The sequence below is a fragment of the Plecotus auritus genome, assembly GCF_963455305.1.
Source record: "Plecotus auritus genome assembly, chromosome: 1".
NCBI lineage: Eukaryota > Metazoa > Chordata > Mammalia > Chiroptera > Vespertilionidae > Plecotus > Plecotus auritus.
The window spans coordinates 3,455,565-3,472,871 of record NC_137770.1 but is presented as its reverse complement, the minus strand read 5'-3'; the positions used below and the strand labels follow the sequence as shown (position 1 = coordinate 3,472,871).

At 63.7% G+C, this 17,307-nt stretch overlaps 1 protein-coding gene across 5 annotated transcripts in view; it reads right to left on the bottom strand.

Moving 5' to 3' along the window:
- The window catches only part of BRF1 (BRF1 general transcription factor IIIB subunit), a 40,408-nt gene extending 23,316 nt beyond the window's left edge, over positions 1 to 17,092 (bottom strand). The window contains exons 1-3 of one of the 5 annotated variants that reach the window (XR_013961603.1): positions 16,758 to 17,053; positions 8,902 to 8,982; positions 2,044 to 2,217 (exon numbers count right to left, since the gene is read on the bottom strand). Coding sequence is in view for 4 of the 5 variants with exons in the window: in XM_080687448.1 (XP_080543574.1) it covers positions 2,044 to 2,217; positions 8,902 to 8,982; positions 16,758 to 16,941 (439 nt within the window). In the remaining variant the exon portion in view is untranslated. Of the gene's footprint in view, positions 1 to 2,043; positions 2,218 to 8,901; positions 8,983 to 15,638; positions 15,688 to 16,757 lie in introns of those variants that run through there. The other 4 variants (XM_080687448.1, XM_080687446.1, XM_080687449.1 and 1 more) reach the window with 4 other exon arrangements.
- Positions 17,093 to 17,307: the final 215 nt, after the last annotated feature.

The window sequence follows — 17,307 nt, the reverse complement described above, 5'->3', positions numbered from 1 at the left end:
AGGAGGACCCGCAGCCCTGCCCGACCGCCCCGGGCGGCTCTCGTCAGTCCCCCCAGCAGCCACAGGAGCGCAGGGGATGCCAGAGGCACGGCAGACCCCGCCGTGGGACCCCTCAGCGCCACGGCGGTGACAGCACGGGAGTCACGGCAGCGAGGCCCACGCGGGAGGGAGGCGCCCGCGTGAGAACGGTAGTGAAACTCGATTTCTCTCGGAGGCGGGGGGGCGAGGACCGAGAGCAAATGGGCACACCTACGACCGGATTGAAAACCCGCCATCACACTGCTCCCGAGGCGTGTGCGATCGTCAGGGAGACCGGATCTGAAAAGACGGACCCTCAGGCCGGGAGGCGCCGAGCACAAAGCGTGGTCTCGCTACGCCCAGCAGGCTGGATGCAGGGAGAGCGGGGTGACAGGGTTTCGGGGCGTTGCGAGAGGCATTTCCACCCGGATGGCCCGCGGTCCCCAGTTGTATCCTGATGACAACGGGCAGCGGGAGACCAGGAGGAGCAGGCCGGCCGCGGGCCCCAGCCTTCACCCACCAGACACACCCGTGAGGGCAGCCTGACCGTCCCTGACAGCCGCCCAGCGGCAGGGGCACTCTGCCAGGCTCGTGCGCAGCGCCTGTCCGTGAGCCTCCCAGGTCACACACGCTAAAGCTGGTCGGACGGGCAAACTGTCTTCAAAGCGACCAGTAACGTTTAAATGAGTCCAGGGCCTAAGAAGTAACCATGGAAACTAGAATACATTCTGATCTGAAGGAGACATCTAAACTGCACGATGCGCCCTGGCCGGTGTGGTCAGTGGATAGAACATCCGCCGGCAGACTGAAGGGTTTTGGGTTCGAGTCCGGTCAGGGCACATGCCCGGGTTGTGGGCTCGATGCCCAGTGGGGAGCGTGCAGGAGGCAGCCGATCCATGATTCTCTCTCATCACCGATGTTTCTCTCCCTCTCTCTCCCTTCCTCTCGGAAGTCAATGAAAATGCATTTAAAAAACAAACAGAACAAAAAGAGCTGCACAATGCTGAACCCAAACCCACCTGCAGGGACTCACGGTCTCAAACGCTTACGCCAGGAAAAACCAACCAAAGTCGTGTCTCAAGGAGCAGGAAAACCAGTAAATAAAACCCACAGAAAACAAAAGGAAAAAGAATAAAGAGAAGTCACTGAAGTAAGTAAATGTACAGGCCAGGGGAACAACAAAACCAAGTCTGGTTTTTTAAGAAGGTGGGAGGAGAGCCTCCTACACAGCCGGGGGAGGGGGACGTGGCTGCTGGCTGAGCGGCCTGGCGGGGCCACCACGGAGCTGGGGGACAGCCACGTGCCGATGGCGCCGGCTCCATGAGGTGCCAGGAGGCCCGCGGAGAGAGAGCAAGCGGCAATGGAAGCCTCACACGGACAGGGCGGCGCACCAGCCCTGAGCCCCACGGCTAATGGGTGCACCGCGTGGCACGTGGGTGGCCTCTCAGCAAAGCTGCTCCTGAGGAAACAGACACCTGGTGACCCCTTGCAAGAACAGACCTGCTCCCGGGCAAGACGGGAGGAGGCCCCCGCAGTCCGCCGACAGCAGCCGCAGGTCCGTGCCACGGGGCAGCGGCAGGACGTCCACCACAGACCGCAGCCAGAGACAGCCACCGCGTCTCCCCATCGAGGAGGAGCAGCCCCGCTCACGCCCGACCCCGGCCACGGGGCGCTCTGGCAGACCTGGCCCTCCCGCCCGGGCTCCTGCAGACAGTGGCCTGTCGCCGGGGACAGAAGCCGCCCTACGCCGCGTCCTGGCTGCACTCACACCCACAGGCTCCGCACAGGCCTGCTGACAGCTCGGCTGGGGCCCCGGGGACGCCAGCGGAGAGCCAGCTGCGGGCAAAGGCACACCGTGCGTGTGTGCGTGCGTGCGGGCGGCCCCGAAGCCGGCCTCGTCCGGACGGTAATTCCTACCGGGTGCTTCACCTGAACACGAGCCCCTGCAGCTACTGCACCCCAACATCCAAGAGGCGGCCGCCCGAGAACCCCGCGGGTCCTCCGAGGCCCGGCAGCGAAGGATACGCGGCGTGCCCTCCGTGCGGCACACGAGGTAGAGGCAGGCGGCGATCACGTGGGTCATCTTCCGGCCGCGGGTCAGGTGCTTGCTCACGGCCATCTTGAAGAAGTTGAAGGCCGTGTCCAGGCAGTGCTGGTTCAGCTGCAGCTGGCTGCCCAGGTGGTGGATCTGGCGCCGTCCTGGGACACAGGCGACGACAGTTACCGCTGCGCCCTGCGCGCCAGCCCAGCGCTCCGCCCCGGCCGCCCTGCCGTGCGCCCACTGGGTGAAACTCCTGGGCACCCACGAGCCACCGCACGCCTCTCCACGCTGAGCTGGCCTGGACCGCGGCCTGGCGGCTGTGGGCGCAGTAGGCGAGCCTCTCAGTCCCTGCGCTCGGTGTCTGGGAAGGGCTCCCGCCTGGCACCCTCACCTCCCCCGCCATCCCGGCCGGGGCACTAGCAGCACCTGGAGCTGCGAGGCAGCAATGATCTGCACACCCCCCTTCTGAGCACGCAACCCCCCCAAGCTGCTTCCCCGCCCCCCACGAGAGGCCCTGCACGGCCCAGAACAGAGGCCAAGGCCCCGGGCACGGTGACGCTGCAGGGTGAAAAGCCGAGTCCTCACCGCCGGGGCCCTCCTCCCCATCCCTCCTGCACCCCAGGCCGAGCCCGGTGAGAAGTGGGGCTCCGCTCGTCCCGCTTTCTCTGGCAAGGCTGTGGCTGTGGGACGCCAAGGCTCTGTGGTGTCCTCGGTACGGGCTCGTGGCCCCCAACCCACCTGCACGTGCTGCCGACACTGACCCGACAGTGACCGCTCCCCAAGGGGGGGACCCGACAGTGACCGCCCCCCAAGGGGGGGACCCGACAATGACCGCTCCCCAAGGGGGGGACCCGACAGTGACCGCTCCCCAAGGGGGGGACCCGACAGTGACCGCTCCCCAAGGGGGGACCTGACAGTGACTGCTCCCCAAGGGGGGGACCCGACAGTGATCACCCCCAAGGTGGGGACCCGACAGTGACCGCCCCCAACGGGGGGACCCCACAGTGACCGCTGCCCAAGGGGGGGACCCGACAGTGACTGCTCCCCAAGGGGGGGACCCCACAGTGACCGCTGCCCAAGGGGGGGACCCGACAGTGACTGCTCCCCAAGGGGGGGACCCCACAGTGACCGCTGCCCAAGGGGGGGACCCGGGGAGCAGCCCTGAGGAACCAGCCTGGCAGCTGGGGATGAGCTGACTCTCCCTGAGGGACCCAAGTCGGCACCCCATACTGTCCCCACCCCACCCTCACCACGCGGCACTGCTCCCTCGAGACTGCCCGCAGCCATGCAGCTCCCAGCCCCCAGTCGGCTGGAGGAACACGGGGTCGGGGTCACCGTCCCTGCCCCAGAGCCAACGGGAAGGAAGGCAGCAGAGCCCATGGCTGCCCCCACCCACCCGCCAACGTGCCGGGCGGACGCCTGCAGCCAGTGCCGCCCGCAAGGCCCAGGCGACAGAGCAGCTGGCGGGGGCCTCCAGGCCGGCTCGCTGGGCAGGTGTCGGGGACTCAGTCCCACAAGGCGGAGAGGTGTGCCCGAGGGGGCTCACTCAGGCCGGGCTCCTCCCTCCGTCCAGCCCCCCCCCCCCCGGCGGGTCAGGCGCCCGTGACCTCTCCCGTGCACTGCGGCTCCAACTGCAGCCTCACCGCAGAGGGTCAGTGAGCGAGCTCGACCCCACACGCAGGTCAGCCCCCAAGGCACCCCACCGCTGCCATCACGCCCCTCCGCGAGCGAGCTGTGACTCACACGAGGGCAGCTTTAAATGCACGCGATGCTGTTAGCAATGCTGTTAACGACACAAGTCACCCGCACCGCCTCCTGCCCCAGCCCAGCCTCCTGCCCCAGCCCAGCCTCCTGCCCCAGCCCAGCCTCCTGCCCCAGCCCAGCCTCCTGCCCCCGCCCAGCCTCCTGACCGAGCCCAGCCTCCTGTCCCAGCCCAGCCTCCTGTCCCAGCCCAGCCTCCTGCCCCAGCCCAGCCTCCTGTCCCAGCCCAGCCTCCTGCCCCAGCCCAGCCTCCTGTCTGAGCCCAGCCTCCTGCCCCAGCCCAGCCTCCTGTCCCAGCCCAGCCTCCTGTCCCAGCCCAGCCTCCTTTGCCAGCCCAGCCTCCTGACCGAGCCCAGCCTCCTGCCCGAGCCCAGCCTCCTGTCTGAGCCCAGCCTCCTGTGCCAGCCCAGCCTCCTGTCCCAGCCCAGCCTCCTGACCGAGCCCGGCCTCCTGACCGAGCCCAGCCTCCTGCCCGAGCCCAGCCTCCTGTCTGAGCCCAGCCTCCTGTGCCAGCCCAGCCTCCTGCCCAAGACCAGCCTCCTGTCCTCGGGCCTCCTCCCAGCAGGGACCACTGACCGCAGGCGCCTTTGAAAGGCGAACACTTGGTCAAAGCAGAGCCCTCCATTCCCACAGGCGCTGACCGAGCCGGACATGGACACAGGGCAGCGCCTGGGGAAGGCGGGCCTCTGATCCACTCCATACCCCGAGCCACGGGGCTCCCTGGAGCGCCCGGCCGGAAGCACCCCATGGGAAGGCCGCTGCAGAGGCCACTATGGGCGCTCCGGCAGGTGCGTGTCCCATCCCCGCACACTGCCCACCAGAAGCCGCTACTATGACAGGAGCCGGGCACCCAAAGCCAGCAGGTGCCCCGCGTGCGCTGCCGAAAGCAAGGGGTCAATTTAAGACGCGTGTTCTTATCGCTTAAGACGCGTGTCCCTGTAACATGAACTAACCACCACGAGTCACCAACCCCTGTGGGAACAGCGAGGTGAAGGAAGAGATGCCGAGGTCGACAAGCAGGCAGCTCACAGCGGAAGCTTCCGGAGCCTCAACGTGCAGAAGACATGACTCACGGACAGAAACGCGTGAACACGGGGATTAAACGCGTGGCTGCGGAGCCTGTTCCCAGCGGAGGCCCGGGGGGGACCTGACGGGTGAGGCGGGCTGAGGGGGTCCAGGGAGGGTGGAGGCGTGATGGACCATCTCCCTATGTGGGCGCAGACTCTCCACAGGAGAAACCAGAACCAAAGAGGGCGGGTCACACAGAGAAGCAAACGCCACAACCTGACAGAAGGGGGGCGGGGGGCGGGGGGGGGGAGCAGCCACACCTGGATGCCCGTGCTGGGACCCACAGCTGGGAGCCAGGCAAGTGCTCGATGAGGAGCGAGGCGGGGCGGGCCGTCTCCCTCCCTGAGCGGCCGATCGGTGAGTGCTGGTGGAGGAGCAGAGGAGCCTGGCGGGGTGCGGCCTGTGCCTCCAGCTCGCCTACCCACCAGGTGAACAGGAGGCTGCCCTTTGGGGGTCCCCCAAATCCACAGCACACTCAGATGAGGAGCCGTCTGAGGCCCCTGCCCAGGGCTCCTCGGGAGGAGAGGCCCGGGCAGAGCGGACAGGCGCCGTGAGAACCGTGTGCCGCACCAGGCTGGAGGTGCTGCGGCAGGGAGCACTGGCTCAGCAGCTGCTGGAGCCCAGGATGTGTTCAAACAAACGCTGAACGCCCACAGGAGTAAAAGCAGAAAGAGCGCCAACCCGGGGGGCAGCCCGAGCCCGCTCTGAGGAAGGGACCGCTCCCAACGCAAACACTAGGGGCCGCGGGAGCAGGACGGACGCCCGGGCGGAGGCGCTCACCCCGCACGCGGCCAGAGCCACCCGGGAACCATCCCCCCTGGCCGAGCAGTTGGCGAGAGCACCGTCCCCACGCGCCAGGGTGCAGGCTCATCTCTGTGAGCACCGAGGAGCGCACAAGGGGGACAACACGTCGGTGTTCCTCCCTCTCTCTCCCTTTCTCTCTCTCTCCCCCTCTCTCTCCCTCTCTCTCTCTCTCTCCCTCTCTCTCCCCCTCTCTCTCCCTCTCTCTCTCTCTCTCTCTCTCTCTCTCTCGCTCTCGCTCTCTCATTTTCGCATCAATTAAAAAAAAAACCAGCCGCCAAGGCCAGGACGGAAAGGAGGCCCTGAGCACAGCCCGGGGGTCAGGGGCGGCGCGGACCCCGACCTGAGCCCAATGAGGGACGGACGACAACTGGGAGCAGGTCTGACACGGTGGACAGCGCCCGGTCACACGGCTCAGAGGCTGAGCGTCAGCCTAGGAACCAGGAGGTCACGGTCAGGGCACAGGCCCAGGTTGGGGGCTCCATCCCCAGTGGGGGGCGTGCAGGAGGCAGCCAATCAATGCTTCTCTCTCATCACTGATGTTTCTATCTCTCTCCCTCTCCTCTCCTCTCTCTGAAATCAATAAAAATTAAAAAAAAAAAAAAAACTGACAGGAAGAAACAGAAAACCTAAGTGGTCCCATTAAAATCTTATTAAAAATTGTCTTATCAGCCCAGTAGTTGACCTATGACCAGGAGGTCACGGTTTAATTCCCAGTCAGGGCACATGGCCGGGTTGCAGGAGGTAGTTGATGGACGATGTTTCTCTCTCATCGATGTTTCTATCTCTCTACTCCTCTCCCTTCCTCTCTAAAATATCATAAAAACATTTAAGCCAAAACCGGTTTGGCTCAGTGGATAGAGCGTCGGCCTGCGGACTGAGGGGTCCCGGGTTCGATTCCAGTCAAGGGCATGTACCTTGGTTGAGGGCACATCCCCAGTGGGGGGTGTGCATGAGACAGCTGATCGATGTTTCTCTCTCATCAATGTTTCTAGCTCTCTATCCCTCTCCCTTCCTCTCTGTAAAATATCAATAAAATACATTTAAAAAGATAAAAAATAAAATAAACAACATTTTAAAAAAAGTATGCGCACCCTGCTGGTGGGGATGCAGACTGGTGCAACCACTGTGGGAAACAAAAAACTAAAAATGGAACTCCCATTTGACCCAGTGATCCCACTTCTAGGAATATATCCCAAGAAACCAGAAACACCAATCAGAAAGGATATATGCACCCCTATGTTCACAGCAGCACATTCACCATAGCTAAGATTTGGAAACAGCCTACGTGCCCCTCAGCAGAGGAGTGGATTAGAAGACTGTGGTTCATACTACGCCGCTATACTATACAAAAGAAGGAACTTTTTCCATTTGCAGCAGCATGGAGAGACCTAGAGAGCATTATGCTGAGCGACATAAGCCCATCGGAGAAAGATAAATATCACACAATCTCACTCATTTGTGGAATATAATGAACAACAGAAACTGATGAACAAAAATAGAGCCAGAGAAAAAAATGTTTTAGAATATAACAGAAGCAATCCTGTTATTTGCAGATTTTAATATTTCCTACAACTTTTGTGATATTATACTACGATAGTACAGATTTGGTAATAATATTATATTTAAAACCGTTTTTCTTAAAATACTGATTGCATGTAACATTATTATATTTAAAGTAGTTTTTCTTGAAATAAAAATTAAAGAAGTATGTGCACCAACAAGGGACTCGAGCCCAGACTGGGGGAAGAACACCCACAAATCAGGAGAAGGACCAGTCAGCCAGAGGTGTGCGGCAGCCTGGCCGAGCGGCGGGTGCACATCAGGGGCGTGCAGGAGGCAGCCGGTCCCTGTCTCCGTCAGATCGATGTTCCTCTCCCTCCCTTCCTCTCCCTAAAAATGTGAGAAGAAACACCCGAACGACGCCTAACAGCTGTGCAGGGCCAAGGACAAGGCCAAGGGGGCGAGGGGCCCAGGCGCCAGCAGCAGCCACAGCCGCTCACCAGGGACCGCAAAGCACAGCGGGTGGCCTGCCGCCACCTCGGCGCCGGTCCGGACGGACAAGCGTGCCCCCGACGCCGCCCTCGACAGCACAGGGAGGCGCGCCGCGGTGCTCCCACGCCACGAGGCCCCACGGCAACCGGCCAGCCAAGCCCCGGCGCAGGCGGACATGCTCGGGGCCCACTCCGGCATCAGAAGCCCCGAGGACAGACGGCGGCTGTCCCGCACAGGAGCCCGGTCTGCCCCCCGCCGGCCGGGCCTGGCTCATGCGCACCACGCGGCCCTCCTGTACACACGCCCCCCCGAGAGACAGAGCGCCAGGAGACAAATCCCCGAGAACCCGCTCCCCAATGAAGGGAGAACCCCAGAGGCCCAAGTAAGGAGGGAGAGGCGAGCGCTCAGATCCCCGAGGGGGAGGGTCACGCTATCTCCAGGACCGAGAGCCGCCGGGAGCTTCCACCGCGGGCCGGGCTGGGCACCGGGAAGGAGCGCGGGCACCGGGCCGGGCGGAGGGCCGGCGCAGGGAGACCAGGGGCACCCTCCCAGGGGCGCAGTGGCGAGCCCACCCCGGTGCCTGTGCCTGTGCCTCCGGTAGGGCGTCAAGAAAGGGGCGCCATCCTAGCCGGTCTGGCTCGGTGGATAGAGCGTCAGCCTGTGGACTGAAAGGTCCCAGGTTCAATTCTGGTCAAGGGCACATGCCTGGGTTGCAGGCTCGATCCCCAGAAGGGGACATGCAGGAGGCAACCAGTCAATGATTCTCTCTCATCATTGATGTTTCCATCTCTCTCTCCCTCTCCTTTCCTCTCTGAAATCAATAAAAATATATTAAAAAATAAAAAATAAATAAAAGTAAAAATAAAATGTGTATATATTTGTCATTAAATAAAAAAAAAAAAAAGAAAGGGGCGCCGGCGGCAGGCGTGTCCCGAACCCCGAGCACCGAAGCGCGGCTGGAACCTCAGGCCCCCAAACGCTCAGACCCGCAGGCGACGGCAGCGCCTGGAGGACCACGGCCGGCGGGACCGCGTTCGGGTCTGTCCCCGACCGCGTCTGCTGGTCTTCACGGAGACCACACGCAGGCCTCACGCCGAGCGGCCCTGCGCAGTCTTCGCCGGAGGCCCGGAGGGAGGGGCCCTGATGACCGCGGGTTTCTCCTGGCCGTGGGACCTGGCCTCCCCCCCCCCCACCGCCTGCGGCTGGGCCCGGGGTACCGTTCTGCAGGGTCTGCGCTCTCGACTCCTTTCCAAGGTTCACGTGGAAGCCTCCGCCCAGGGATGGGGCTTTGCCGGCACCTAAAACGCAAATCAGACCGTTAGCCCAACGGGAAGCGCTGCACCCACAGCCCGGGCCAGCACTCGCCCTGAGGCGGAGGCCCAGCTGCTCCTCGGCCCCTCCCGTGGGGCCCTCCCGTGGGCCCCTCCGTGCACGGTCACAGCAGCCACACACCAGCCCAACGTGCGGGGCCGGAGTCCGCCCTCTCCAGCCGAGTGCAGGGCCTGCGGCAGGTGGCACAGGGCGCTGCGGGGCTAGCGGTCACCACAGACCAGGGTCTCCCCGAAGGAGCAGGGCCAGCGGGTGCCCTCGCCCTCGGCTGAGATCCTTCCCGACCTTCCCGACAAAGGCCACTCGCTCAGTCACCTGAGCGGGGAGTCACAGGCTGGCCTGGGTTTCCAGCAGCCCCCAATTTTAATTTTAGGAAAAGTGACCCCACTCTGCTAACTAAGCGGTGTGTGCTCTGGACAGCGAGAACCACACTGCATCTGAAAGGACGCGGACGGCACAACCTGAGGCCCCTCCCCAGGCTCCGGCCCAGCGGCCTTCCTCCCGGCCTCCTCCGCTGCCACCGCACAGGCACAGGCACAGGCTGAGACGCTGCACGGGTGTGTGTGGGGGGGGGGGGGCGGGGCGGGGGAGCCTCAGTGTTAAGTGCGACCTCCCAGGCTCAGCTCCTCCGTTCCGCAGTTGCCCCAACACGGCTTCCACCCCACACGCTCCAACGCCCGGAGAGGGACGCCCTAGGCTCCCAATCAAGTGCCACCTATGCCCGCCCTACCTCCGCCCCCTCCCTAACCCCCCGCCCCTCCCTAACCCTCCGCCCCCTCCCTGACCCTCCGCCCCCTCCCTGACCCTCCCCCCCCTCCCTGACCCTCCCCCCCCTCCCTGACCCCCCGCCCCCTCCCTGACCCTCCGTCCCTCTCCCTGACCCTCCGCCCCCTCCCTGACCCTCCGCCCCCTCCCTGACCCTCCCCCCTCCCTGACCCCCGCCCCCCTCCCTGACCCCCCGCCCCCTCCCTGACCCCCCGTCCCTCTCCCTGACCCTCCGTCCCTCTCCCTGACCCTCCGCCCCCTCCCTGACCCTCCCCCCCTCCCTGACCCCCCGCCCCCTCCCTGACCCCCCGCCCCCTCCCTGACCCCCCGCCCCCTCCCTGACCCCCCGCCCCCTCCCTGACCCCCGGCCCCCTCCCTGACCCCCGGCCCCCTCCCTGACCCCCCGCCCCCTCCCTGACCCCCCGCCCCCTCCCTGACCCCCCGCCCCCCTCCCTGACCCCCCGCCCCCTCCCTGACCCCCCGCCCCCTCCCTGACCCCCCGCCCCCTCCCTGACCCCCCGCCCCCTCCCTGACCCTCCGCCCCCCTCCCTGACCCTCCGCCCCCCTCCCTGACCCTCCGCCCCCTCCCTAACCCTCCGCCCCCTCCCTAACCCTCCGCCCCCTCCCTAACCCTCCGCCCCCTCCCTAACCTCCGCCCTCTCCCTAACCCTCCGCCCCCTCCCTAACCCTCCGCCCCCTCCCTAACCCTCCGCCCCCTCCCTAACCCTCCGCCCCCTCACTAACCCTCCACCCCAGACCCCTCCTTGCACTGCCGGGCCTGCTTCTGCTTGTGTCCCCTGCTCTCCTGAGGCTACCCGTCCCCTTTCTGGCTGCTCTGGCTCCTAAGTCCTGCTCCTCCTGCACACGCACACATGTGTACACACTCTCACATACATGTGTACACACTATCACACACATGTGTACACACACGTACACGTATGCAATGCTCTGGCACACATGTGCGCGCGTGCACATGTTCTCGCACACATGTGCGCATACAGGCCTGCACACATGCATACAGGTATGCATACTAGTGCTCTCTGCATGGCCTCAGTGCATCACCGGCTCCCAGGAGAACCGGCTCTCCCTGCCTGACCCTCACCGAGTAAGGTCTGTGGCAGCTGCGGGGGGGGGGGGGGGGGGGGGAGGACCTGCCTGCGGAACCAACCTGTATCTTTACTCGACAAGCACCCCGCCCCCCGATTTGGTTACAACCGATAAAGACTGGAAAGCACTCAAGGACAGGACGCTGGGTCCTCTCCGCCAAAGCACGGTCTTCTTGCCCTTCACATGCCCTCACCCTGCCCCTCTCCTTCACCACATGTGCGTTTCTAGAACAGCTCCAACCAGCTGCAGGGCACGGGCAGAGGCCCAGGGCTTGGTGCCGTGAGGCCGCGACCGCCCCCTTGTGGGCAGCAGGGGAGGGACGGCATCACCCCCCCCCCATCCCAGCGCTGGGCCTCTGAGCGCTGGGCCCACAGCTAGCAGCACCCCCCCACCCCCAAGAATAAGCGAGAGGCAGGGCCTCAGCACCCCAAGAGCCGCACACAGCACGCCTGCTTCGCTTGCACCCCTGACTGAACATGAGGGTGGGAGGGGCAGCGGGGTGTCCTGGGAAGGGGAGGCACCCAGGGCCCGCAGTGCCCTGGACGCGGACAAGACCACGGGAGCCAGGCGCCGAGGCCGGCCGGACTCGGACTCGGACCTCCTGCGCTGATGAGTGAGCCCCCAGCGTGGCAGCAGCCTGCCCCTCCGGACGGACGGACGGACGCAGTGACCACGGAGCCTGGCTGCGGGAGCAAGCTCCGAGGTGCAGCCTGCGTGCGGCTGTGGGGGACCCGGCTCCCCCATCTGACACACAGCCCTCAGCCCAGCGCCTCGGCACACGCCAGCCAGGAGCTCGGCAGGCTCTGCGGGGCCACAGGCTGGACAGGCAGAACCTTCCAGCTCGGGGCCCAGGCCCCTGCTCCGACCCCAGCCACCAGGCCAGCTGGGCCAGGAGAGGCCCTGATGGGTGGGGCACATGCCGGGGGCGGTGGCAGGGGCTGGGGCAGCGAGCCTTTCCACCCGCTGGTGGGGGTCTCCATCAGACGTGCGGGCTTCACGCCTCACACCGGGACGCCCTAGGCCTTCGGGACACTGGCTGTGGAAACCGGGGCGGGCTTCCAGGAAGAGGGGCCCCGAGGAAGCAGAGCCAGTTGCTGAGTCAAGCCTCTCGGCCCGGGGCGTCCCAACCCCAGAGGGGACCCCGGGGAAGCACTGCTGTCCGCTTGACGGCACGGCACACCGAGTGCCCGTCACGGAGCCACCCCCGGCCCGCTGGGAAGCCTGCTCTGCCTGCTGGGCGCCCACAGGCCCCACACACACGGCGTGCCCCTGCCCGGGACCCTCCCGCAGGGCCCGCTGCGGCCCAGCCCTCTCTCCGCCCCTCCCTTGCCATCTGCCTCACGGGGCACCGCCGTCTTCAGCATCTAGCCCTCCCGGCCGTCCCCCCGCCGACCCCCCCAGCCGCTGAGGAACTCGGCCTGGTGTCCACCCCCCCTCAGCGAGGTGCTGTGAGCGTCCAGCCCAGGGCCCGGCCTCACACGGGCTGGTCCCAACACCTTCCAGGAACCGGGCCCTTCTGTGCGCACCGTGTTCCCAGGAGCCCTGCCCGGAGCCGGGGCCCCGGTGCTCATCGGCAGGCTCTGGACAACCCCCTGAACTAACTGTCCCCTCGGCTCTCAAAGAGTAAGCAGGAGCGCCTAGGACACAGTGGCCTCGGGCCCAGACGGCCGCTCTGCGGGGAGCGCAGCGTGGGGACCGGCTGGGGTGCGGCCGAGCCGAGAAGCCGCTGGACACACGGTGTCGCAGGGAGACTGGCGGGAACCGGCCAGCCCGGCGCCGTCGCCGCTGTGATGGGGAAGGGAGGAGGCCGGGCTGGGAGAGCCCTCCCTGGGGACAGAGGGGCTGCCGGGCAGGTGACAGCCTTCCTCTCTGCCCAGGACCCGCCGCACTTCCCTGAGCGCCCAGGACAGCGCCAGCCCACGCGGGAGGAACCCCCACCCTCTGGCAGTCACGCCAGCAAACAGCCTCTGGCCTGACGTCACACACATGGGTGGGAGCACCGCCCGCTGCCCAGGACCCCTCCCCCCCGCAGGCCGAGGGGCGCCCAGCCCAGTGCCCGTCTCCTGTGGTGGTCGCTCTCTTCCTGAGGCAGCAAAGCCTGGGAGACTCAGGGAGAGGGTGGCTTGTGCGACGAAGCCATGGGCAGTGCCTCCCGCCAGCCGCCGGGGAGGTGCCCTGACAGTCACCCAGAGAGAACACGGCCGGGTGGGAGGCAGGAACAGAGAGAAAAACCAATGAGACCCAAAGCCAGTTCTCTGAGAAGAGAGTGAAGTTGATAAACTCCTCAGAGAGGAGACAACGGGGAGAGAGAGCACCCCAACACCAGTACCGGAAGGAAAGGGGCTCACTGCAGACCAGCGGGCTTCGGGCCGGAGGGAACAGCACCGGCAACTCCACCTGCGAAGACTCAGCGGCTGAGACCAAGGGGGACAGACCCTAACCCTAACCCCACCCCGCAGGCGGCAGAGACCATCCAGCCCTTAACGGGAACGAGGGAAGGAATGGGCTCTGCAGCTGGAACCTCCAGGCCCGCAGGCTGCACTGCGAATTCCACCAACAGTCCAGGAAAGGCCCCACCTTCCACCATCTCTTCCAGGCAGAACGGAGAGGACCTTCCCCAGCGCACCCCACGAGGCACTGGTCAGGAAAACTACAGATCAATATCCCACATGAATATAAACATAAAAACCCTCAACTGGTCGTTAGCAAACCTAGCCCAGCTGGTGAGGCTCAGGGGCTGAGCGTCCACCCATGAACCAGGAGGTCACGGTTCGATTCCTGGTCACGTGCCAGGTTGCAGGCTCGATCCCCAGTGGGGGGTGTGCAGGAGGCAGCCAATCAATGATGTTTCTCTCTCATCATTGATGTTTCTCTCTCTCTCTCCCCCCTCCCTCTCTCTCTAAAAATCAGTAAAAAACATAATTAAATGTACATATTAGCAAGTCTATCCAGCAACTCATACACAGAATGACACCCCATGACCATGTGCATTTACCCCAGAAAACCATGACTGTATCAGTTGATAACAGAAAAACAGAAAAATTATCTGACAGAATTCAACACCCACTCATGACCAACTCTCAGCAAATCAGGATAAGGTCCTCAACTTTACAAATCAAGAGCACTGTCCCAATACGCCAAGGTTGAGGGTTCGATCCCTGGTCAGGGCACACACAAGAATCAACCAATGAATGATAAATAAGTGGAACAACAAATCCATGCTTCTCTCTCTCTCTCAGCCACTAATTCTAAAAGAGGAGCAGGGACCGAAACCCTAGGTAACCATCATGATGCTGCGTGGGGAGAGACCACGCTCCAGATTACGATGGCAGCCAGTCTGCTCTAAGGCAAGAGAGAGAAACCGAGGGAGAAATAAAACACCACCATTTGGAGACCAAGCGCTGCCTACATAGAAACCCCAGGGAGTCTATTTTAAAACCCTAGGACCAGTAAGTTTAGCGCGGTCAACAACAGAAACCCACCACGTTTCTGTACACGGGCAATAAACAACGCGAAATGAAAATTCAAAAAATGACACTGACAGTAGTTCTGCCTGGACCTTAGGTACTTACCTCAAGAATGCACAGGAACCCTAGCTGGACTGGCTCAGAGGATAGAGCATAGGCCTGCGGACTGAGTGTCCCGGGTTCGATTACGGTCAAGGGCACATGCCAGTGATGTGGGCTCGATCCCCAGTGGGGGGCGTGCAGAAGGCAGCCGATCCATGGTTCTCTCTCATCATTGATGTTTCTATCTACCTCTCCCTTCCTCTCTGAAATCAATAAAATATATTTAAAAGAATAAAGAACGCACAGGAGCTCTATGCTGAAACCACAAATGCTGAGGCAGCAGAGGACCCTAAGTGTGAGCAGAGACGGGCTGTGTCCATGAACTGGAAGACCCAGCGCAGTAAAAACGTCACGTTGCCCCACTTGGCTCAGTGGCGGAACATCAACCTGTGAACCAGGAGGTTGAGGTTCGATTCCCGGTCAGAACACAGGGTACATGCGGCGTTATGGCTCAATCCCTGGTAGGGGGCAGCCGGTCACTGGTTCTCTCTCATCATTGATGTTTCTATTTCTTTCTCTCTTCCTCTCTGAAATCAATAGAAAAATACATTTTTTAAGAGATTTAGCGCAATTTCAATCAAAACCCCTTTTCGTGTTGCCCAGCCAGCATGGCTCAGTGGGTGAGTGTCGGCCTATGAACCAGGAGGTCAGGGTTCGATTCTCAGTCAGGGCACAGGCCCAGGTTGTGGGCTCGATCCCCAGTGTGGGAGTGCAGGAGGCAGCCGATCCATGATTCTTTCTCATCCACCCCCCCCCCCCGCCCCGGTTCCTCTCTGAAATCAGTGCAGGAGGCAGCCGATCCATGATTCTTTCTCATCCCCTCGCCCCCCGTTCCTCTCTGAAATCAATAAAAAATATTTTTTTCAAAACCATTTCATGTATATTTGTAAATACACACAAACTTATTCTAAGGTTTGATGGAAAGGACCCACAACAGCTAAAAGCACCTTAAAAATAAGACAGCAAAGTTGGAGGGCTCAGGACAGCGGATTTCAAGACTTATTACAAATGTGCAGGAGGCCAGGCAGGGCTGTAAGGACAAGGCAGGGCACGGGGACCAAGGGAACAGAACTGGGGGCCCAGCAACAGGCCCCACAAACCGGCCGGGTGACCAACGCCGAAGGAGCCAAGGCAGGTCCAGCATGAGAGGCCTGCAGCACCTGGCGCTGGAACCCGACACCCACCTGCAAGAATGGGCCTCGCCCACCGCACTCCGTGATGAAGGAAGCGGAAACCGCCACGGCTCTAAATGCGGAACACAGAAGACACGCGACGGAAGAAAAACACAGCCACACGTGCAGAAATGTACCATCTAGGACAGAAAAAAAACCAGCCAGACTGCTCAAAAATGTCCAACTTTTAGCCAGGCCGGGGTGGCTCAGCGGTTGAGCTTGGACCTATGAATCAAGAGGTCACCAGTGGACTCCCTGCCCGGGTTGCGGACTCCCTGCCCGGGTGTGGGGCGCTGCAGCAGCCAATCAAGGCAGCTGACCCATGTTTCCCTCTCCAATCAGTACAGACAAAAGTTTAAACTTTCAGGCAGAATGTGAACGTTCTGCTTTGCAAAGGACATAGCCAACAAGGGGTTTTGTAACTAGAATATGGAAAGACCGTTCAAAGCTCAACAGCAACAAAACCAACAAAAATACACAGGAAGTGAGCCAGGACTGGACAGACAGAGTGGGGGGCTGCTGAACACCACATGCATCGGGGAAACGCGCACGCTCCCCGCAAACACGGAGCGCCCAGGGCCGGCGCGGCCACGCTAGCCAGGGGTCAGTCCGTGAACTTAAACGAGCAGCTCGCTGTCCCGAGACCCGGTCCCTGGGAACCGCCGAGGGAAGGGGAAACGCCCGTCCCCATGGGAACCCTTCCACGGGGTTGTCACCAGCCCTATTCGCAGCACCCCAAGTGGCGCCCGGTGGCCCGGACCCGACAGGACGCTGCCCAGCCAGACGCAGCGCTGGCAGCGCCACCTCCTGGGCGAACCTCCGAGGCACCGGCGGGGGACCGATGCCTCCCCGAGGTGGCGAACCATCCGGTCCCCGTCCCGGGCACAACAACGCGGCGGCCTCGGCGGCGGGAGTCCGAGTCCACGCGGGGCCGGGTCCCAGCGGAGCCCGCGGGGGCCACCGTGGCCGCGCGGTGGTCTCGGGGCGGACGCGCCGCTGCCCCCAGCCCGCAGCCCCCGCACGTCGCCCCGCCCCCCCGGGTTAGAAGTTCCGTTACGACCCCCAGATCGGGCCGCAGAGCTCGCGGCTCCCCCCGCCCCGGCCCCGGCTCCGGCCCGGTCCCGGACCTACCGTCCAGCGACACGAACTGGCCCACGGCCGACGAGCCGCCGCCGCTGTTCTCCACGAACTGCACCTCGGACACGATGATGTTGTCCTCGAGCACCGAGCCGCAGCCGGTGCACACGGCGTCGCCGCGCGCCGCATCCAGCTCGATGTCAGTGCCGCCGCAGCCGCGGCACACGCGGCCCGTCATGACGGCGGCTCCGCAGGCCCGGCCCGGCCCGCCGCTCCGGCCGCTCGGCCCGCCGCTCGGCCCGCCGCTCACCCGCCGCTCCGCCCGCCCCGCCGCTGCGCCCGCGCCCAGACTCTCGCGAGGCTTCTTCCGCCGCCGCGCCCGCCGATTCGCAGCGGCAGATTCGTCGCGCCGTCAGCAACGGCCGCACCTGCGGGACGGAGACAGGCACTGGGGCCAAGACGGAGACGCGACGACTCGAACCCGCGACCTGGAAGCCCCAGCGCGGCCACCGTCCAAACACCGCGAACCAGCAGGCCTCGCGGCGGCGCGACGGCCTCAGGAGGAGGGGCGGGGCCCGGGTTGAGCGCGGCCTGTGACTGGACG